The following is a 20,733-nucleotide window of genomic DNA, read 5'->3' as shown; positions in this document are numbered from 1 at the left end:
CATTAATGTAGGTGTATGGAATGCTAGGTTCCCAGCTGATAGAGATTTGAGAATTAATACCTCTTGTAGGCAGTGTATTGTTGGAGGCAGGTTTATGGGTATTATAGCCAGTTTCCCCTTGTACACTCTCCTGTTGTCCACCTTGGTGGGCTTGTGGGTATTATAGCCAGTGTCACCTTGCTAGTGTTTGGCACACTCTCCTGTTCCTGTTGTCTAACTTATGTGGGCCAGGATGTGATATCCACCCTCTGTTCATATTGTTGTTTTCCCTGCCATCGTGGAGCTTCCCCTTGAGTTTGCAAGCCAAAAATAAGCTCCTTTTCCCCCCACAAGCTGCTCTTGGTTAGCTGATTGCTGCCAGCAGTGTGAACCTGACTGCAACAGGGCCTAAAGAACAGAGTTCCTTCCCTGGCATCATCTGGCTTTTGCCAACTTTTCATCTCTTAGCTCTTTTAGCATCTGCTGTACAGGCCTTCAGCATTCTGTTCTTTTTGGTCTCAGGGTTCTCACTTCCACTCTTGCTATCCTTTCTGTCTAACACATTTCACTCATTATTTATGTTTGTTTGAATGTTATTTCCTTAAGGAAGTCTGGGTTAGCATCTCTTTCAAACAGTTTGGAATGTCTGTGCATTTTCCATTTTTCCATGTATATTTATTCAATGTATCCTCATTATACTTTCTTATTTATTTTATAAATTTGAGAGAAAGGTTTATAAGAGAGAGAAAATGGGGATGCCAGGGCTTTCAACCACTACAAAAGAACTCCAGACACATGCACCACTTTGTGCATCTGGCTTATGTAGGTCCTGCAGAATTGAACGTGGGTCCTTTGGCTTTGTGGGCAAGTGCTTCTAACCACTAGGCTGTCTCTCAAGCCCCCCTCATTATTTCGTTGTTCATATTTCCACCACCATCCCACGAGACTTTCAAAGGTTCCATGAAGAAAAACAATTGCCCTTGAATCTCAAAAGCCAAACCAGCACCTGACAAACATACAGTGAGCAGTGTGTGCAAGCACTCAGTTAAGTCACTCACTTCACTCAGAGTGAAATTAACACCTGTGAAGGAGAAGGCATCTTCAAACATATGCTGACAAATGAATATGAATGTGCATATATATATATCATAAAAGATATTAATGTATACACACAAATCAATTTGCAAGTATATGTGTGCAGAGCCTTTAAAAATTTTTTCACAGTTAAGATTTGTCAGATATATTTAGAAATTATTGGTATTTGCACTTGGGAACATGTACGTATTTATGATGAATTTTGTTCTGTTTTGGTTAATATCCACTGTTGAGAATATACAACATCAAACATGTAGTCTGTTTCAGAGTTTTCCTGTCCCCTCTTTTATTCCTTTGTCCTTTGACTGGGTATTCTATTCTTCCGCACATAAGGTAAAGAATCTGCTGCAATGAAAACTGACCTCCTGAGGGCCAGGAATATGAAAAGATACATAAATCAATTAACTGTGGCAAAGAAGCAATGTGAGAAGAGGATCCGAGCCCTGGGAGGTCCTGCCTATGACCAGCAGGAGGAAGGAGCCCTGGATGAGGGGGAAGGGCCTCAGAGTCAGAAGGTAGAGCTTTGCCTTATCAGTTTCTTATAAACATAGATATAGCTACAAGCAGTCATTTAACTTTTAAGCATTTTACTTGTATTCATTACTACAGCCTTTATGAATCAGGGAACTATCTTATTTAGTACACTTGAATTATATAAATGGAAATAGTTATAGTTGGTGGGCGTATATCTGTGTACAAGCACGTGTATGTACCTTCTGCTGGTTCCAGGGGAGCAAGCTTTAGATGTTATGGTACAGTAAAATCTTGAGAACAATGTAGGAAGCTTATTCTAGGAAAAATGAAGGTGATTCCAGTATAAATCTCCTTACAGCATTGACTAGAAGTGGACATCTAATGCCAGTTCTTTTTTTATTTTTTTGGTTTTGGTTTTTCAAGGCAGGGTCTCACCCTAGCTCAGGCTGACCTGGAATTCACTATGTAGTGATCCTCCTACCTCTGCCTCCTGAGTGCTGGGATTAAAGGTGTGTGCCACCACTCCTGGCTCAGTTCCTTTTTTGTTGTTGTTGTTTTGTTTTTTGAGGTAGGGCCTCACTCTCGTCCAGGCTGACCTGGAATTCACTATGTAGTTTCAGGCTGGCCTCAAACTCATATTGATCCTCCTACCTTTGCCTCCCGAATGAATGCTGGTATTAAAGGCATGCACCGCTACATTTGACCTGCCAATTTGATTTATACTTCCTAAATGCAGGAAAGAAGAAAGTTGTTGCTAGACCATCAGTTTATCCTCATTGGTATCTTTTGAATGTGTGCATGTTGAATACTCAGCAAAGCTTTCCTTTCATTGGTTCTAAGAAGCTTCTGGAAAACAAATTCTTCTTTCTGCCCACAATTCAAATTAAGCAAGGGCCATAATGTTAAATTTAAGAGTTGTTAAATGTACATTTTTTATTTAATTATATTTGAGTTCCACTTATTAAATGTAATTTTATTACTGATTCAGCTAAGGATATGGTCCTTAAATTTCTTTTAAAGTAATTTGAGTCATTTTTCCTAATTAAGTCATAAGTCATTATGAGGATCATCTGCTTCCTCATACTATAGTCCTTGTTCAGTGTTCTTGCTACTGTGTCTTCAGATAGGCTATGCCTTCTTTTTCTGTGTTCATAGTGGAGTTGGTTTGGTACATGAACACAATGAAATGAATTTAAATGATTAAAATGAAAAAACTCATAAGTAAGAGTTTTTCAATTACACTGGTATTATAAACAAAAAGTTGCCATGAAGATTCATTTTTATTTTCCTCTGTTGTATAAAATATGATGGAAAGCAAAAAATATCAAACTATTTAGGCTCTAGCTTCTTTTATATATTTCTCTTCAGTTGTTCTGTTGTTGGCAACTGACCATCCCATGGGCAGAGCTCTTTCTATGTCATGTTCTAGTTCTGAGCCTCATGCCAAATTGATGTCAAATAAATCCTTGGTGAATGACTGAATGATTAAAATTGGTAATCTTTGGATATATGCATTTTGAATATTCAGTAAGAAAGTGATAGACAATTCAATGTATCAGACATATATTACATTAGCTATTATCTGAAAAAAAGTATGTTTCCCTGAATGTGACAGTTAATCAGGGAAGTTAAAAACAAAATGATACTTAAAATTTGATTTTTAAAAAACCTTTATTTCCCTTGATAGATTCTTCAGTTTGAAGATATTTTGGCCAATACTTTCTACCGAGAGTACTTTCGCATGTACATGGAAAGAATGGGCAAGAGAGCTCTGATTGGCTTGTGGGAGTCTGTGGAACATCTGAAGAATGCTAACAAGGTGGTGTATATAGACTCACATGAAAATTAATCACTAGCTGACAAGAAAGTACATGCTAAGCAGTGTATCTTCAATAACACTGTAAGATAAGTATATTAAAAAAAAAAAAAACATTTTAAGGCTAGAGAGATGGCTTTGTGGTTAAAGGCACTTACTTGTAATGCCTGATGGCCAAGGTTCAATTCATCAGTACCCATGTAAAGCCAGATGCACAAAATGGTGCATGCATCTGGAGTTTGTTTGCAGTGGCAGAAAGAAGCACTGGCATGCCCACACTCTTTTTTGTCTCTGTCTCAAATAATATTTTAAAAAGAATAGTTTAAAAATGATATTGATACTTTTCAGCTTGTTATAGCAAGTAAAGCAGCACAATACTTTTACAGAAGAGGCTTTTGAATGAGTAGTCACAAATAAAAAGATTTATAAGTATACCCAAAAAATTGAATTTTATTTTATATAGTTTCTCTTTAGTACACTATACACATGTAAGCACATGTACATACCCACATTACTGTTATAAGCTTGGTCTAAACACTGTCACCTCAGTCTTCTAGACATGCCCATTGGTTTGTTATAGTGCACATTTTTTTGTGTTTTTTACTTCTATTTGTAAAGTACATTTAAAAAAATTTTTTATTCATTTTATTTATTTATTTGAGAGTGACAGAGAAAGAGGCAGATAGATAGAGAGAGAGAATGGGTGCACCAAGGCTTCCAGCCACTGCAAATGAACTCCAGACACATGCGCCCCCTTGTGCATCTGGCTAACGTGGGTCCTGGAGAATCAAGCCTCGAACAAGGGTCCTTCGGCTTCACAGGCAAGCGCTTAACCACTAAGCCTTCTCTCCAGTAAAGTACATTTTTTTTAAATTGTTTTCTCCTTTTATTTCATTTAAAATATGTTTAACAGGCTGGAGAAATGACTCAGTGATTAATGGCATTTGCTTGCAAAGTCTGACAATCTGGGATCAATTCCCCAGTACTCACATAAAGCTAGATGCGCAAAGTGGCACATTATCTGGAGTTCAATTCCTTTGCAGCAACAGGAGGCCCTCTGTCCCTCTCTGTTTTTCTCCCCTTCTCTTAAATAAGTTAATGTTTTTTTGAAGTTTTTTTTTTTTTTTTTTTTTTTTAATTTTTAAGACATCACATTTTATTCAGGTATCACAGGAATGTGGGAAAGGGAAATGGCTAAGGAAGGGAAGGTAAAGTGAGGAAAAGGGAGATAAACCACATGGCCTAGGAGCCCAGGGAAATGAACAGGAATCTTGGATTTAAAAAAAAAAAAAACATGAAAAGGGATTTTTAAAAAAAAATTTTTATTTGAGAGCAACAGACAGGCAGAGAGAGGGAGGGAGAGAATGGGCACGCCAGGGCCTCTGGCCACTGCAAATGAACTCCAGACACATGCATCACCATATAGCTTCCTCAAAATAGTCATATTCTGACCTGGCAACACTGATAAATTAGTCATATTCATTAAGTTAGATGTCTGTGCTTTTCACTACTGTTATAAATTCTGTATTCCATTCCTAGAGTTAGTGAAATGCCTGTAGAGCAGATGTGAGAAATTGTATTAGTCAGATGGAATATCTGCATTTCTGACATAGGCCAGTTGTGATACAAGTATCATGCTTAAGACTATAGCTCAGTGACACTATAATTCTGAAGTAATCATTCTGAAAAAATCTGTCTTGGCTTTTAAAATTATTTATTTATTTATTTGCAAGCAGGGAGAGATTTGAGAATGAGAATGAATATAGACACACCTCTTGCCACTGTAAATGAACTCCAGATGCATGAGCCACTTTGTACATCTGGCTTTACATGGGTACTAAGGAATCAAATCTGGGCCCTCTGTTTTGTTTTATTTTTTTAACTCTACATCAGAAAAATTATTTATTGTTTTGATTGCCAATCTCCATACATACACAATATACCCTGATCATAATCTCTTCTCATCACCTTCCTTTGTCCTCCTTCCCCTCCCCTCCATTGAACCCCTCTTTTCTATTTTTTTTTTAAATTTCTTTATTTGAGAGCAACAGACAGAAAGAGGCAGATAGAGAGAATGGGCGTTCCAGGGCCTGCAGCCACTGCAAACAAACTCCAGACACATGCCCCCCCCTCCCCCGTGCATCTGGCTAACAGGGGCCCTGGGAAATCGAGCCTCAAACCGGGGTCCTCAGGCTTCACAGGCAAGCACTTAACCACTATGCCATCTCTCTAGCCCCTGTTCTTTCTATTTTTATTATTTCCATTTTGATGTCTTATTTTCCCTCCTTCATCATTTGTGGCAACATATTGATGGACTCAATATCATGCAGGTCTTGTACAAGTAATGACCGCTTCTGTGAGGTCTTGAATGCACTGACCAGACAGCATTCCAAAGCATTCCTCCCCATTATTTCTTCCACCTCTACTGCAATGGTCCCTGAGCCTTGGAAGTATAACAGAGATATCTCTTAGGGCTGAACATTTAACTGTCACTTCTTAGCACCTTGATGAGTATTGAGTGTCCTCAGTAGTCGTCACCATCTGAAAAGAAAAGCTTCTCTAATCAAAAAAGGGCATAAGCATAAAGATTTACAAGGCAATTTAGTGGGCATAATATATCTCTTTAGCCAAGCAACAGTAGTTCTCATCCACATGACCTTCCCAACCATAGGCTTTAGAGTAAGTTTTCAGTGTCAGCCATGAATTTTTCCCCATGGATCAGGCCTCAAATCCAATCTAAGTTAGTTACCCCCATAACAGACATGCCACTACTGTACTAGTGGGCACATCTTGCCTGGCTTGCCAATTGTTTAGCTTGCAGGGCTCACTGCTGGCTAAGACTGTTGATGACTTTTCTCCTCAAGCAGGCTGCTTAGCACTTGCCAGTACTATGATAGCTAGTCAGCAGGGAGGAGGCTTCTATCTTAATTTCTAGCTTGATTTTTCAGTATGCTGCAGCTGATCTCCTTAAGATTTTGAGGAACTTGTCTGTGGCAGTATGGAAGGTGACACAGCTCCATACTGTTGCCCTCAGCAGCCTGAGGAGTTCTTTTAATCTTTTAAGGACTTCAGTTCCAGTAAAACCAGGTTCTTGGCTTCAACACAGGAAAGAATTTCAAGATACGCCAGTATGAAGCAGAATTGGGGTGGCCCTTGGGTTTTATAAGTAAGTACCTTTAACCACTGAGCCATCTCTCTCTCCATCACTCTTGGCTTTTTAAAATATAAAAATACTTCTTTCAAGAGTAAGAAATTTTTTATATTAGTTGGGTGAGCACTTCCAGTTATTTATATTAGATTAAAAATCAATAATACTTAAGTTCATGTTGTATCTATAGGATAGAGAGAAATAGAAGAAGAATCTTACAGAAAGAGAACTCTCATTAGAATCTCATGTTTTCCTATGGAACTTGAATATGGGACACTGAAATATAAGTCTCACGGTCACAGAAGTTCAGGGTACATTCTAAATCTCTTCCTCCCAGCTTTAACATGAAGAGAATTTGGTAGAAAATAATTTCTCTCAGAAACAGTGTTCCTTATCTTTCTCTTTCTTCATCTTTCTGTCTTTTCAGAATGAAATTCCACAATTAGTTGGTGAAATCTATCAGTATTTCTTTGTGGAAAGCAAAGAAATATCTGTGGAAAAGTCACTTTACAAAGAAATTCAGCAATGTCTTGTAGGAAATAAAGGTATTGAAGTGTTCTGCAAAATCCAGGGAGAAGTATATGAGACCTTGAGGGAAAGGTACTACCCATCATTTATTGTCAGTGACCTGTATGAGCAGTTGATGATCAAAGAAGAAAAACATGCTTCACATATTTCTAACAAGGATGAGATGGTGAGTCACATTGAACATTCGCTCCAATTTTCTGTGTTCATTATCTTTTTGGGTGTTGTAACCAAATTTCTTGACAAAAAGTAACTTAAGGGAAGTAAGGGTTGTTTGGTATCACAGGTAGAGTGGCCATAGCCCATCACAATAAGGAAGGCTGATGGCAGATGGCCCCATGGTTGCAAGAGCATGCAGTTGTGACTTTTGTCTCCTTATATCTCAGCAGAACAGGAAGTAGAGAAGGGAATAACAGTGCTCAACCGGCTTTCCCTTTTCCCTGTGGTATGATACTGCCCACATTTGGGTGGGTTTTCCCACCTCAGGTAAACCTCTCTGGAAACACCCTTACACACATACTTAATAAAGACATCCATACATCATTAGTGACTATTTATTTATCCAATCAACTTGACAGTTGAATTTAACCATTGCAAGTCCAACTCTTTTTTAAAAAAAATTTTTTTTTATTGACAACTTCCATAATTGTAGACAACCCATGAGAATTCCCTCCTTCCCCCCATCTCCCCTTTGAAACTCCATTCTCCATCATATCCCCTACCCTTCTCAATCAGTCTCTCTTTTATTTTGATGTCATGATCTTTTCCTCCTATTATGATGGTCTTCTATAGGTAGTGTCAGGCACTGTGAGGTCATGGATATCCAGGCCATTTTGTGTCTGGAGGAGCATGTTGCAAGGAGTCCTACCCTTCCTTTGTCTCTTAAATTCTTTCTGCTACCTCTTCCGCAATGGACCCTGAGCCTTGGAGGATGTGATACAGATATTGCTGCCATATGAAAAGAGAAAGTTCTCTAACCAAAAGTGAGAGTAGCATTAATATATGGGTATGAACATTAAGAGAAGGGCTTACTGGGCAGTTTGGTGAGCATAGTATATACATTTAGCCAGACACCAGCAGACATTACACCCCTTGGGTGTAATGTTACCCCTAGGGCTCATGACTACCCCTTTTGTAGGTTTTTAGTTTCGGGGATATATTCCCTCCCATGGAGTGGGCCTCCAGTCCAATTAGAGAGTAGTTGGTTTCTACCATGGCAGACATGGCACTTTGGTACCTGTTGGCTCATTTGGCTTGGCTGGCCAAATATAAGGCTTGGAGTGTCCACTGGTGATTTCCGTCTCTGCCATTGAACTGCATGCTGTGTGGCTTTTCCTAACTTTCTGTCAGCTGGTCTACATGGAGGAGGTTTTCAGCTCAGTTCCAGCAGATTTCTCAGTGATGTTGTAGCCCAAGTATGTGGAATCTTCAGCACTAGGGTCTTACCATTTACTCCTGGTGGGAAACCAAGAGCCTTGGCAATGGTCTGTAATGTTTTGGAGGTATCAGTGACCTCCCTGGCCAACAACTCACTGGAAGGTATCCCATCCCTGGCACTGAAAAAATTCTAGTAACAATCTATGACCTCTGAGTGTTCCATTGTCCAAAAAAGTAGGTTTTCATATGACTTATTTATATCCTCTTAGATTTTGGTTAGCTCTCCTTCCACCTTTCATTTTCTCAATCTCTTGCCCAGACCTTGCGTAGGCTTTTTACCCCATTAATCTGTTCTTCTGCTTACATATATGAATACCATCCCCTCCCTCCCCCCCTTTCTATTCCCTTTATATCCCCTTTCTAGCTTACTGGCCTCTGCTATTGAGTTTTATTCCTACTCACATAGAAGTGTAATCATTTGTAGCTAGGATCTTCATATGAGAGAGAACATGTGACGTTTGGCTTTATGGGCCTGGGGTACCTCACTAAGTATAATCAGGTTCACCTCTTGTCGACACTCTACTATACCACTTTTTTAAAAAAATATTTATTTGTTTGCAGGGGTGGGGGCCAGATAGAGCAAGCATATCAAGGCCTCTAGCCACTGTAAACAAACTCCAGATGCATGTGCCACCTTGGGCATCTGGCTTATATGGGTACTGGGGAATCAAACCTGGGTCCTTAGGTTTTGTAGGTAAGTGTCTTAACCACTAAGCCATCTCTCCAGCTCCAAACATATCACTTTTTTCAAATGATTTTTTAATATTTTATTTTTATTTATTTGACAGAGAAAGAGAGCGCAAATGGGTATGCCAGAGCCTCCAGACACATGTACTTCCTTGTGCATCTGGCTAATATGAGTCCTGGGGAGTTGAACCTGGGTCTTTTGGCTTTTGCAGGCAAACAGCTTAACTACTAAGCCATCCTTCCAGCCCCAAACATATCACTTTTAAGTTATAACATTACATTCCTGCCCTCCAAAGACTCTTGGCCATCTCATTATACAAAACTTTAGAAGTCTGCATAGTCTTATCAGTTCTAATACTGTCCAGAAGGCTTCTAAGATTCCAGACCATCTCTTTAACTGTGAACCCCTATTTAATCAAAATGCATGTTACATTCAGTGTCCAGTGACACAGAGTAAATATTTTTATTACAAAAAGGACGAGTGAAGCATGGCTGGGAAAGATCAAGCCAAAACAAGAACAAACCAGCAGGGCGGATGTTAAATCTCAGAGCTTTGGTAGCATTATCTCCCTTCCCTTCCCAGGGAAGGCTTGGAATATGATCGGGTGAACACCTACTTCATAGCACTTATTTACTATACAGTGGAATGAACTGTAAACCAAGTTACCTTGTTTACTTCCTCCTCCTCCTCCTCCTCACCTGAGCTACCTCTGTCCTTCCTCTTCTCTGACCTTGCTGCTACTGCAGCCCTCCTTCAGAGGTCCCCTGCTGCCTTAGACACACCCTACGCTGATTCCTAAACTGTGAGGGCAGATATCTATGGGGTGGGCTGTTTGTGGCTTAGAGCGGCTCACTGAGTCAGTAGGGCTGTGCCCAATCTCTGAATAGGGAAATGATGAGAAGAAAAAAGAAGAGGGAATGTGGGAGGAGCTACAGAAAATGGGCATTTAAAAAAAACATAAAATTAAAATGCTCCAAAAGAAACCTTGCTAAGCTATAGCTTGGGTCAAATATGCTACTAGTGATTTATGAGCTTTAAGATTATAATTTATCTTTAATTTTTTTTTTGTAACCAGTTTTCTATATCACCAGCCCTGAGAAATAAAGTGCTTACTATTTTTGTTGAGGCTTTTTTTTATCAGTAAGTTTATTGACACCCTCCATACATACACACAGTGCACCCTGATCATAACTCACTCTCACCACCCTCCTTTGTTTCCCTCCCATCTCCATGAAGCCCCTCTTAGGTGCTGACTTTGGGTAGTATTTGAAGTGTGTTCTCCATTCACACTTTTTTCCTTTTTTTTTTTTTTTTTTAGATTTCTCTTTTTCTCCTCAAGGTAGGGTCTCACTCTCACTCCTAGATTTACCTGAAACTCAACCCGAAGCTCCAAGCTGGCCTGGAACTCACAGTGATCCTCCTATCTTAGCCTCCTGAGTACTGGGACTAAAGGTGTAAGCCACCACACCTGGCTCCATTCAAACTTTTTTTTTTTTTTTTAAGTTCAGTTCCTTAGTTCTTTAGGTATAAAATTACTGAACCAATAGGTCCAAACCCATTTCTCATTGCATTTTATTTTTAAGACAGATCATGGATTGTTTTAACTGTTATTTTGTGCTCAAAAATTAAAGTAGGAGGCTAGAGAGAGGGCTCAGTGGGTGAAGTGCTTGCTGCACAAGCATAAGGACCTGAGTTTGGATACCCATGTAACTAAACCCCATGTAAAAGCCTGACACGGTGGTGACACCTGTAATCCCAGCATCGGGTAAGCAGAAACATGAGGATCACTGAGGCTTGCTAACGAGCTAGTATAGCCAAATCAGTAAATCCTGGGTTCAGTGAAAGACTCTATTTAAAAACATAAGGTGGGAGAATGATTGAGGAAAAGACTCAATAGTGTTGCTCTTTCTCCTACCCTCATCACACACTCAAACATGCAAACCATCCGTGCACATGAAAAATTAAAGTGGTTGGTATTATAGTAGTTACTGTTTCAAAAAGAATATTCAAATGAATAAAAATGTCAGTACCTATCAAAGGAATTGGATAAGGATTTGGACTATTAACATAAGTAATATTTTAAAAAGTGTCCTCTTCTACTAGTACTCAAAGAAAGCCAGTGTGTACTACCTAGAGTTACAGGTACTCTTTGTTCTGTCATCCCTAGAAATAGGAACTTGGAGAGATGTATTAAGACAGTAACTGAGCCAGGCATGGTGGCGCACGCCTTTAATCCCAGCACTCGGGAGGCAGAGGTAGGAGGATCGCCATGAGTTGAAGGCCACCTTGAGACTACAGAGTTAATTCCAAGTCAGCCTGGACCAGAGTGAGACCCTACCTTGAAAAACCAAATAAATAAATAAATAAAGTAACTGAGGGCTGGAAAGATGGCTTAGTGCAGCTAAGAAGCCTAAGGACCCAGGTTCAATTCCCCAGTACCCATGTAAGCCAATGTAGTACATGCACTTGGAGTTTGTTTGCATTGTCTGGAGGCCTTGGTGTGCCCATTCTATCCTGTTTCCTCCCTCCCTCCCTCCCTCCCTCCCTCCCTCCCTCCCTCTCTCTCTCTCTCTCTCTCTTTCTCTGTCAAATAAATAAAATATTTTTTAAAAAAGAATTTTATAAAAAGTAACTGAATGTAGGAAAAAGTTTCTGGATGATAGTTTGTTGTAGAACATCTGAATAGAAACAGATTCATACCACAGTAGGCCCAGCAGTAAGGTTCAGACCTCTGTGAACTAGCCAAGCAATAGAACACAGTATTTCTCTAGAAATACCATACCCTCAAAATATGTTGCATTGTTTCCCAAAAAAGGCAACATTGGGGCTGGGGAGATAGCTATTAAAGGCACTTGCTTTCAAAGTCTGCCCACCTGGTTCAATTCCCCAGTAACCACATAGAGCCAGATGCACCTCTCTCTCTTCTTGCAAACAAATAAATAAAATATTTGGAAAGGTAACCTATATAAGGTAAAGGACTATGTCATAGTTTATATGTCTATACATAACAGGAAAAATGAAAATAGCTTTTTTCCCCCAGATCTACTAATACTTTCATTTTTCCTTTGAAAATTCAATTTACTCTTTGTTACAATTAAGAAAAATGAGAAGAAAACCATCAGGAAGCATTAAGGAGTAAGCACAACAAACGATAGTCCTCCTTTCAGGGCCCTGCATGCTGTGGGCTGCTCCTAAAACTAAAATTTTGTTTTATATGGACTGGTATTTGTCTTTTGTAATATTGTTAAAAGACTGAAAGGAGATTACAGAACATTCTAGTTGATGGGATGATAGGTCTGGTGCCTTGCCTTATTCCATGTAGATATCCTTGAATGTACCTTTAGGAAATAGTGACATGGGATTTACCCCCAACTCTCATTAAATGCTTTCCTTTTTTTTTTTTTTTTTTTTGCTATAATTCTGAAGACCTGTGTCTTTGGCTGTAAATCTTTTGATCCCTCTCTTTGCTGGGAAGAAAAAAAAGCACTCTTTAAACATTCTCCTATAGTAGTCTTTTACTTTCTAGGGTCTAGTCCTCTGGAACAATGCTTTAATGACAAAGGATGTGTACAGTATATAACTACTGAATTTCTCATGTTCATAAGATTTGGTGGAACACTGTCTCTCCCTAGGGCCTGGGCAGTGATGGTGTTGGCGAAGCTGCAGAGGAAGGCACTGGTGGGATTAGTGAACAAGACAGCTTTGCTGGCAACAGACTCCGAGAGCTAAATGAGAAGCTGGAATATAGAAGGCAAGCTCTGAGTTCTATTCAGAATGCTCCAAAACCTGACAAGAAGGTAACTCTTGCTCTTGAGGTTATCTCTGAAAGTTTCCACTTCTCTTGTTGATAGTCATTTTCAGTTTATATTGAGAAGTGTCAGTTTCCTTAGGAAGGATTTTAACTGTGAGCAAGTTCCATTATCAGTTTTTTACTGCCAGGGTAGAATTAGAACACTTGTTCTTCATCTTTTATGACTTGGAGTTCTTTCTCAGTTATCAGATGAAAGTAATCTTTGTTCTTTGTACTGGCTGACCCACAGAATCTTTAGGAAAAGAAGTTAAATTTTCTCTAGACAGACATTTTTTCCTTGTAGTTGTCACAAGTACAAAGTAGAGAACCTTACAGAATTATGCCAAAAAAAAAAAAATGGTTTTGCTAAATGCCAACAGGATTTGGGGAAATTAAAAATGTAAACATCTTATTATTAGCTATTTCCTAAGCCCATGTGTTGGGGATGGATGGATGGATAGACAGACAAGACAGACTGATAGCTAGATAGACAATGGGCACACCAGGGCCTCTAGCCACTTCTAATGAACTCCAGATACATGTGCCACTTTGTGCATCTGGTTTTACATGGATACTGGAGATTTGAACCTGGGTTATTTATTTATGTAATTATTAGAGACAGAGAGAATGGGCATGCCAGGGCCTCTGTCCACTGCAAACGAACTCCAGATGCATGCCTCACTTTGTGCATCTGGCTTATGTGGGACCTGGAGAATCAAACCTGGGTCCATAGTCTTAGCAGGCATGCGCCTTAACCACTAAGCCATCTCTCTAGCCCTTGATGATATTTTCAATAGTTATTTTTTCTTTCCTTTTCATGTGTTGATTTTGTATTCTGCTACTTCGGTGAGTTGCATTGTGTTTTCAAAACTTCTGGAATGTTTTCCTTGTGGCAGATCATTTCCAGGTTGAAAGAGGAAATACTTCTCATAGAGAAAGAATGCACAGACCTCCAGCTGCACATGGCAAGAACAGACTGGTGGTGTGAAAACCTCGGCATGTGGAAAGCTTCTATCACTTGTGCAGAGGTAGCTTTGCTACTTTTCCCCCCACAACTTTTTCTTTATAAGACAAGATTCTGTTTGAGAGACCTAAGACTGAGAATCAAAAACGTGTCTACTACCTTTTCTGTATATTTCCACTCTGATATGTCCATAACTGGGCTGTTCAGGCTGCATGGAGCTGATCTAACCATACCCCATCTCAGACAAAGTTGTCTTTGCTCCTGGAAATTTATTAAGTAACTTTGACTTGGTAATAATTAATTTCGTTGAATTACTAATTATTTTTTTCGTGTATAGTTGAAATGAAGTAGAAACTTTGAGAAGAAAATTTAAAATTTATCTCTTTGTCCCATCATGTTGACTTATATCTCAGAAACTCTAAAAGTTTAATAATAAAATCCTTTCTATTGCTCGTTTGACCTTTGAGGCATATAGGATAATAGTTAAGTATAGTAATTGTATAAGGGAATAGATTTCATTATGACATTTTCATACATGTATTTATAATGAATTTTAATCGTTTTCTTCCCCATTACTTCTTTTTTTCCTTACTTTATACTTTTTCACTTGTCTGTAAAATAATTTCATTTGGGGGAAGGTGCGTATAAGAAATTACTTAACGGGATGGAGAGGTGGCTTAGCAGTTAAGGCACTTCCTTGCAAAACCTAAGGATCCATGTTCAAACCTAAGGATCTGTGTTTGACTCTTCAGAGTTGTGGCCACCATAATATACACAAATAGCAGGAATCTGAGGATGGAGGTGTTAACATTCTTTTTTCAAAAGTCATTGTTTCAAGTGACTTACCTTTTTTCCTCCCTGCCATCACCTCAGTGGCTACATGCCTAGCACAGATTGGGGGTGAGGGGGTTGTTGCAGTCAGGTTCACATTGCTGGTAGAAATCACCCAACCAAGAACAGCTTGTGGAGCTGAGCGTGGTGGTACACACCTTTAATCCCAGCACTCAGGAGGCAGAGGTAGGAGGAGTTCCATGAGTTTGAGGGTACCCTGAGACTGCATAGTGAATTCCAGACCCTACCTAAAAAAAAAAAAAAAAAAAAGGCAGCTTGTGAGAAAAAGAGATTTTGGCTTACATGCTTGAGGGGAAGCTCCATGATGGCAGGAGGAAACAAAAGCATGAGCAGAGGGTGAACATTACCCCCTGGCCCACATAAGGTGGACAACAGGAACAGGAGAGTGTGCCAAGCATTGGCAAGGGGAAATTGCCTATAATACCAATAAGCCCACCCCCAACAATACACTGCCTCCATGAGGCATTAATTCCCAAATTCTCATCTGCTGGGAACCTAGCATTCAGAACACAAGTTAATGGGGCACACCTGAATCAAACCACCACATTCCACCTCTGGACCCTATAAACTGATAACTATATATGATTTAAAATGCAGTGCATTCATCCAATTTTTAAAGTCCCCATAATTTTTATCAGTTCCAATGATGTTAAAACATTCCCATAGTCAGAGATCTTTTAACTGAGCCAAAATAACAACAACAAAAAAAAAAAACCCATAATCGCACAGAATAAACATTCACACTGCAAAAGATGCACAAGATTTCAAACAACCAAGGCAAACATCAAACTCTGTAGCTTCAACTCTAGCCAGCAACAAATCTCCAAGCCCAATAATTCTAACCAGCAATAAGTCTCTGGTATTCGAATTCCGCCCCTCTAGCTAGTCTACTCACGGTTCTGGAAAACATCATCTGGGGCTGGCAGCTATCCTTGGCAGCCATCTCATGGTCCAAGCATCTCCACTGGGTCTCTATGGCAACCCATGGTTCATCCTCATGGCCCCATGGGTCTTCCATGCAGGCATCCAGAAAACCTGCTTCACACTGCCCATGGCCATTTCCAAAACACAAGACCATGTTGCAAACTCTATGACTCTCTCCTGCATTTCTTATACTCCATAGTACCAGGTAGGGTGCCAATTTGTTAATCCAGGGGGGAATAAAGCAGACTTTGAAGAACAGGTCTCTCCTTGAGCACTCAGTCCCCTTCAAAAGAGTCTACATTCTTCCTGTTGCCCCGTTCAGGTCAGGTGGCCCAATCTCAAAGGTTGTGATCTCTCAATTACAGCAGAACAGGCAGCAGTTCACCCAAACTTTTTTTTTTTTCCTGTACTATATCCCACTGCTCACACCAGTCTGTTTTTATGCAAAGCTACCCCGCACAACTTCTCAGGACATGGGCATAACAGCAAGCTTCGCACACAAACTACTAGCCCAGTCTAAGCAAAGCTCTTTCTCACCCTCATAAGCCAAACCTTATAGTCCATAGTTCTTACTGCATTCAGGTCTTCCAACTCTGACCAGAAATAGTCTATCAAGCTGTACTTACAGCACTGCAGGGCATCTCTTAGGCCAAGGTTTCAAATCCTTCCACATTCCTCTTGGAAAAATCAGCTCCAAAAGGCCAAAGCTGCACAGTCAGGAATCTAGCAGCAACCCCACTCTCAGCACCACTTTACTATTTCAATCAGGTTCGCATTGCTGGTAGAAATCACCCAAGCAAGAGCAGCTTCTGGGAAACAGGTTTATTTCGACTTACACAGTTGAGGGGAAGCTCCACGATGGCAGGGGAAAACAATGGCGTGAACTGAGGATGGACTTCACACCTTGGCCCACATAAGATCCACAACAGGAACAAGAGATAGTGCCAAACACTGGAATGGGGAAACGGTATAACACCCATAAGCCTGCCTCCAACAATACACCCTCTCCAGGAGGCATTAATTCCCAGATCTCCATCAGCTGGGAACCTAGCATTCAGAACACCTAAGTGTATGGGGGACACCTGAATCAAACCACCACCGTGGGGTGGGGGACTTAAAACAACCTAAAGTTCACCTCTAGAAAAAGAGCAAAACAAAGCATGCTGTGCAACATGCACCTGAAAGCATGAGCAGTGCATCAGTGTTTACCAAGCACTCTTGTTGGCACTCCAACAAGGAATTAAGCTGAGCTAAATGACAGTGAACCATCTGAGGGAGGGGAGCAGTGACAAAGAAAGCTGTATTCAGCCTTACAATACGATGTGGAAAATGGAATAAGTGACAATTTGTGGATAGAATTATCTTTTGGGTAGAAGCCTAAAAACACAATAGGCTTTAGCAGTACATATTGCCAAAAGGTAGTAGAGAAAGCCTGTGGGAGGAGCCTTTATTCTGGTAGAGATACCACTTTCAAAAGAAGGCAGATGTGGAGGAAGGAAGGGTAGGGGTGTAACCCCTCAAGGCATTTTGCCCTAGTAATCAGTTGTTACTTTGGCATTTGCTGTGGTACTTTGGCCACTGAAAAGGGTAAGGGAAATGGAAACGTGGGCCAACCCTAATGCCATGATCACATGGCATTCTTATAGAGCAAATATATGAAGAATGCATGAGAGATGTAATAACCTCAAGCCAGAGTTTCCTGACTTCTGATTCTGGCTGACACACATACCTTAGAAAAATTGGTTGCTAATTCATGCCCCTATTGCCCCATCTGGGGTAAGAAGAGTCTTACCTCTCAGAGTACAACAGGGTATTTAGTAAGTGTTGCTCCTCTTTTCTTTTTTACTCTAATTTATGATTCTAATTCATGCTCAAAATTGGGGCATTTTCTGGGTGAGGGTTTTTTATTTGGGGGTTAAAAATAATAGTGGCATATTCTGTATTCTAGTAGCTATGTGTGTGTATCATGGAAGTTGGGCAGTAAACGAATTGTATCTCTCAACGTAAAATTTTAAGAATAGAAGTCATGATTTATTTTTTGTTTTGAATCCTGAAATTAAACTGGGGAGGCCCTCAGCCACAAGGTTTAGCTTATTGTATTTGGTTTTTTTCCATGTAGCAAATTCCATGGTTTGACATAATACTAATATTACATAATACGTAATTACATAATACTTATCAGTTCACACTTCTGTAGCTCAAAACTTAGCACAGTATGGCTGTGCTCTCTACTCTTTGCATCATGGGATAAAGTCAAGATGTTAGCCCGAGTGTTGTTTTTATTTTAAATCATTTATTTGAGAGAGAGATAGAGAATGGGCCCACCAGGGCCTTTAGCCACTGCAAATGAACTTAAGACACATGCACTGCCTTGTGCCTCTGGCTTACATGGGTATTGGGAAATCAAACCTGGGTCCTTAGGCTTTGCAGGTAAGCGCCTTAATAGCTAAGCCATCTCTCTAGCCCCAAACTGAGTTTTTAGCTGTACTGTTAGGGGAAAAACAAAGCAAATAAACAAAAAACACCACAAAGAAAACCTACTGCCAGGCCATTTTCAGGTAATCTGTACAATCCAGTTCCTGTGATTGTAGACCTGAGGTTTCTCTTTCTTTGCAGGCTTCCTGCTGGGATGTCTGATCTTTCTGTCTTAACTTTTCTTTTACTAAACAGAAAAAAAAAATACTCTTCTTTTAATAGGCTCATATGATGACATTAGATGCACTCAGATAATATCCATTTTAAGGTTTATCTTGTCATATTATATGATCTAATTGCCATGTTAAGCCCATCATACTCACAACCTAAGGGTTATTGAAACACTGTGCAGGATATAGCAAGGAGAGGAAAATTTGGGGAGAAGCCTCTTACCTACCATACATACTAATCATGATTTTGCTTTTTAAATAGATTTTTATTCTTTTCAAGGTCACGGAAGAAAATGGAGAGCAAATGCCTTGTTATTTTGTGATGGTAAGCCTACAGGAAGTTGGAGGGGTTGAAACTAAGAACTGGACTGTCCCAAGAAGGCTCAGTGAGTTTCAGAATTTACACCGGAAACTTAACGAGGTATGAAAACTTGTGAACACAAGACTCTAGAATTAGTACAGCAGGAGGAGATATCAGAGCTATATCATACTCTTGAAACTAATTCTTCTGTTAATATGGGCACAGTGGCCCTTTCAGTCTGACATTTGGAAATTACTCATCATTCTAGCCATCTATCTTAGTCGTAAACCTTTCAGGACATGTGCTTATCTGATTTTTGCTTACACATTATCACAGAACTCCAAAGATGGAAGAGAAGTCTAGAGCCAGAGGTTCTGGAGTTCTTTAGTGGAGCATGAAATCAACTGTGAGCTGCAAGAATATGAGGAGGGTTATAGAATATCTTGGATTTCTTTAGTACGCATGTACACACACACACAAAGTGAAGTGATGAGAAAGCATAGTCTCCAGAGCCACAGTGTTGGACCTGGCTTCCCACCTCTATGGTTTACTGGCTGTGTGATGTAGGTTTGTCACTCAGGTCTTTTTGGTTTTTAGAGGTAGGGTCTCACTCTAACTCAGGCTGACCTGAAGTTCACTGTGTAGTCTGACCTTGAACTCACACACCAATCCTCCTACCTATGCCTCCCAAGTGCTGGGATTAAAGGTGTGTGCCACCATGCGTGGCCACTCAAGTCTTTTTTTTTTTTTTTTTTTTAATTCTTATTATTTGAGAGAGAGGTAGACAGAGACAGAGTGATTATGGGCACTCTAGAGCCTCCTGCCACTGCAAACGAACTCCAGACACATGCATCACTTTCTGCATCTGGCTTTAAGTGAGTACTGGGGGTCAAATATAGGCTTTCAGGCTTTTCAATCAAGTGCCTTTAGCTGCTGAGCCATCTCTTCAGCCCCGTCACTCAATCTTTTTGTACTGGTTTTCCCATAGCTTGAATCCCAGTACTTAGGAGGCTAAGGTAGGAGGGTCACTTACGAGTTCCAGGTCAGCCTGGGCTGTGAGTGAGACCCTGCTTCAACAAAACACAACAAAAAATTAAAATGTAGTTCCAAAACAATAACATTTAAATTTTTCTACCCACAGTGTGTCCCTTCTTTAAAAAAAGTCCAGTTGCCTTCTCTTAGCAAGCTGCCTTTCAAATCTATAGATCACAAGTTTTTGGAAAAGTCAAAGACTCAATTAAATAAGTTTTTAAAGGTAAGCAAATGAAAAGTTTGGGATGTTAGAGGGAAAGTTAGTTATCTGGAGGTAAACTGTCATCATGCTAGGTATATTCTAGTTTGATTTTTGTTTTTACATCTATGCCCAACTTGTTATCAGGACCATGCAGCTGTCTTTCTGTCACTGTAGTCCGAAGATAACTGCTGCTCATTATACTGATCAAGGGAGCTAGTTCTTCAATGAGAAATAGTTTCCATTAACATCTTACAAAATTGACACAAACATTTTGTCATCACATTGTTAATCTGTATTGTCACAGCACTTGCTTGTGCTGTGCTCACCTCTCTCCTAGGCCAGATAGTATGTGTGCCACTCTGGGAAATTCCCAGTTTAGTGACCAGTTTATGTAATTATATAAACAAGCACTGCCTGAAAAGTGATGGATCACTAAAATCAAACTGTTCACTGGAAGTCATGGCCAACATGCCTGGACATAGCCATAATAGAGTCATTTGTGGGATCCATGTATAATTTGCAAAAATTTAAATTTAAATGAGTTCCTTCAGAGGCATTAGCTGTGAGGTTTATGAGTTGTTTTGAAAAATAAGAATTTTTTAGCCAGGTGTGGTGGCACATGCCTTTAATCCCAGCACTTGGGAGTCTGAGGTAGGAGGATCACCATGAGTTCGAGGTCACCTGAGACTATATAGTGAATTCCAGGTCACCCTGGGCTAGAGTGAGACCCTACCTCAAAAAAAAAAAAGAAAAATTTTTATGGTATTCAGCAGCAAAACGTGGAAGAAGTTCTGTTATCTACAGAGTCTATCCCACAGGCAAAGTGATTAAGGCACCACTACTTATCCTAATTTGCAATTA

General features: G+C 39.9%; 1 protein-coding gene across 3 annotated transcripts in view; it reads left to right on the top strand.

Annotated features, from left to right (window-relative positions):
• Snx25 (sorting nexin 25) overlaps positions 1 to 20,733 on the top strand; it is a 117,033-nt gene that overhangs the window by 84,577 nt on the left and 11,723 nt on the right. For 2 of the 3 annotated variants that reach the window (XM_045133521.1, XM_045133517.1), the window contains exons 6-11: positions 1,408 to 1,589; positions 3,236 to 3,367; positions 6,940 to 7,206; positions 12,795 to 12,959; positions 13,849 to 13,980; positions 18,618 to 18,758. In XM_045133521.1, coding sequence (XP_044989456.1) covers positions 1,408 to 1,589; positions 3,236 to 3,367; positions 6,940 to 7,206; positions 12,795 to 12,959; positions 13,849 to 13,980; positions 18,618 to 18,758 — 1,019 coding nt within the window. Of the gene's footprint in view, positions 1 to 1,407; positions 1,590 to 3,235; positions 3,368 to 6,939; positions 7,207 to 12,794; positions 12,960 to 13,848; positions 13,981 to 18,617; positions 18,759 to 19,779; positions 19,894 to 20,733 lie in introns of all 3 variants that reach the window. The other variant, XM_045133509.1, reaches the window with a different exon arrangement.

This window comes from Jaculus jaculus, chromosome 1 (assembly GCF_020740685.1).
Source record: "Jaculus jaculus isolate mJacJac1 chromosome 1, mJacJac1.mat.Y.cur, whole genome shotgun sequence".
In the NCBI taxonomy this organism is placed as follows: domain Eukaryota; kingdom Metazoa; phylum Chordata; class Mammalia; order Rodentia; family Dipodidae; genus Jaculus; species Jaculus jaculus.
This window is presented reverse-complemented; position numbering and strand designations above follow the sequence as displayed.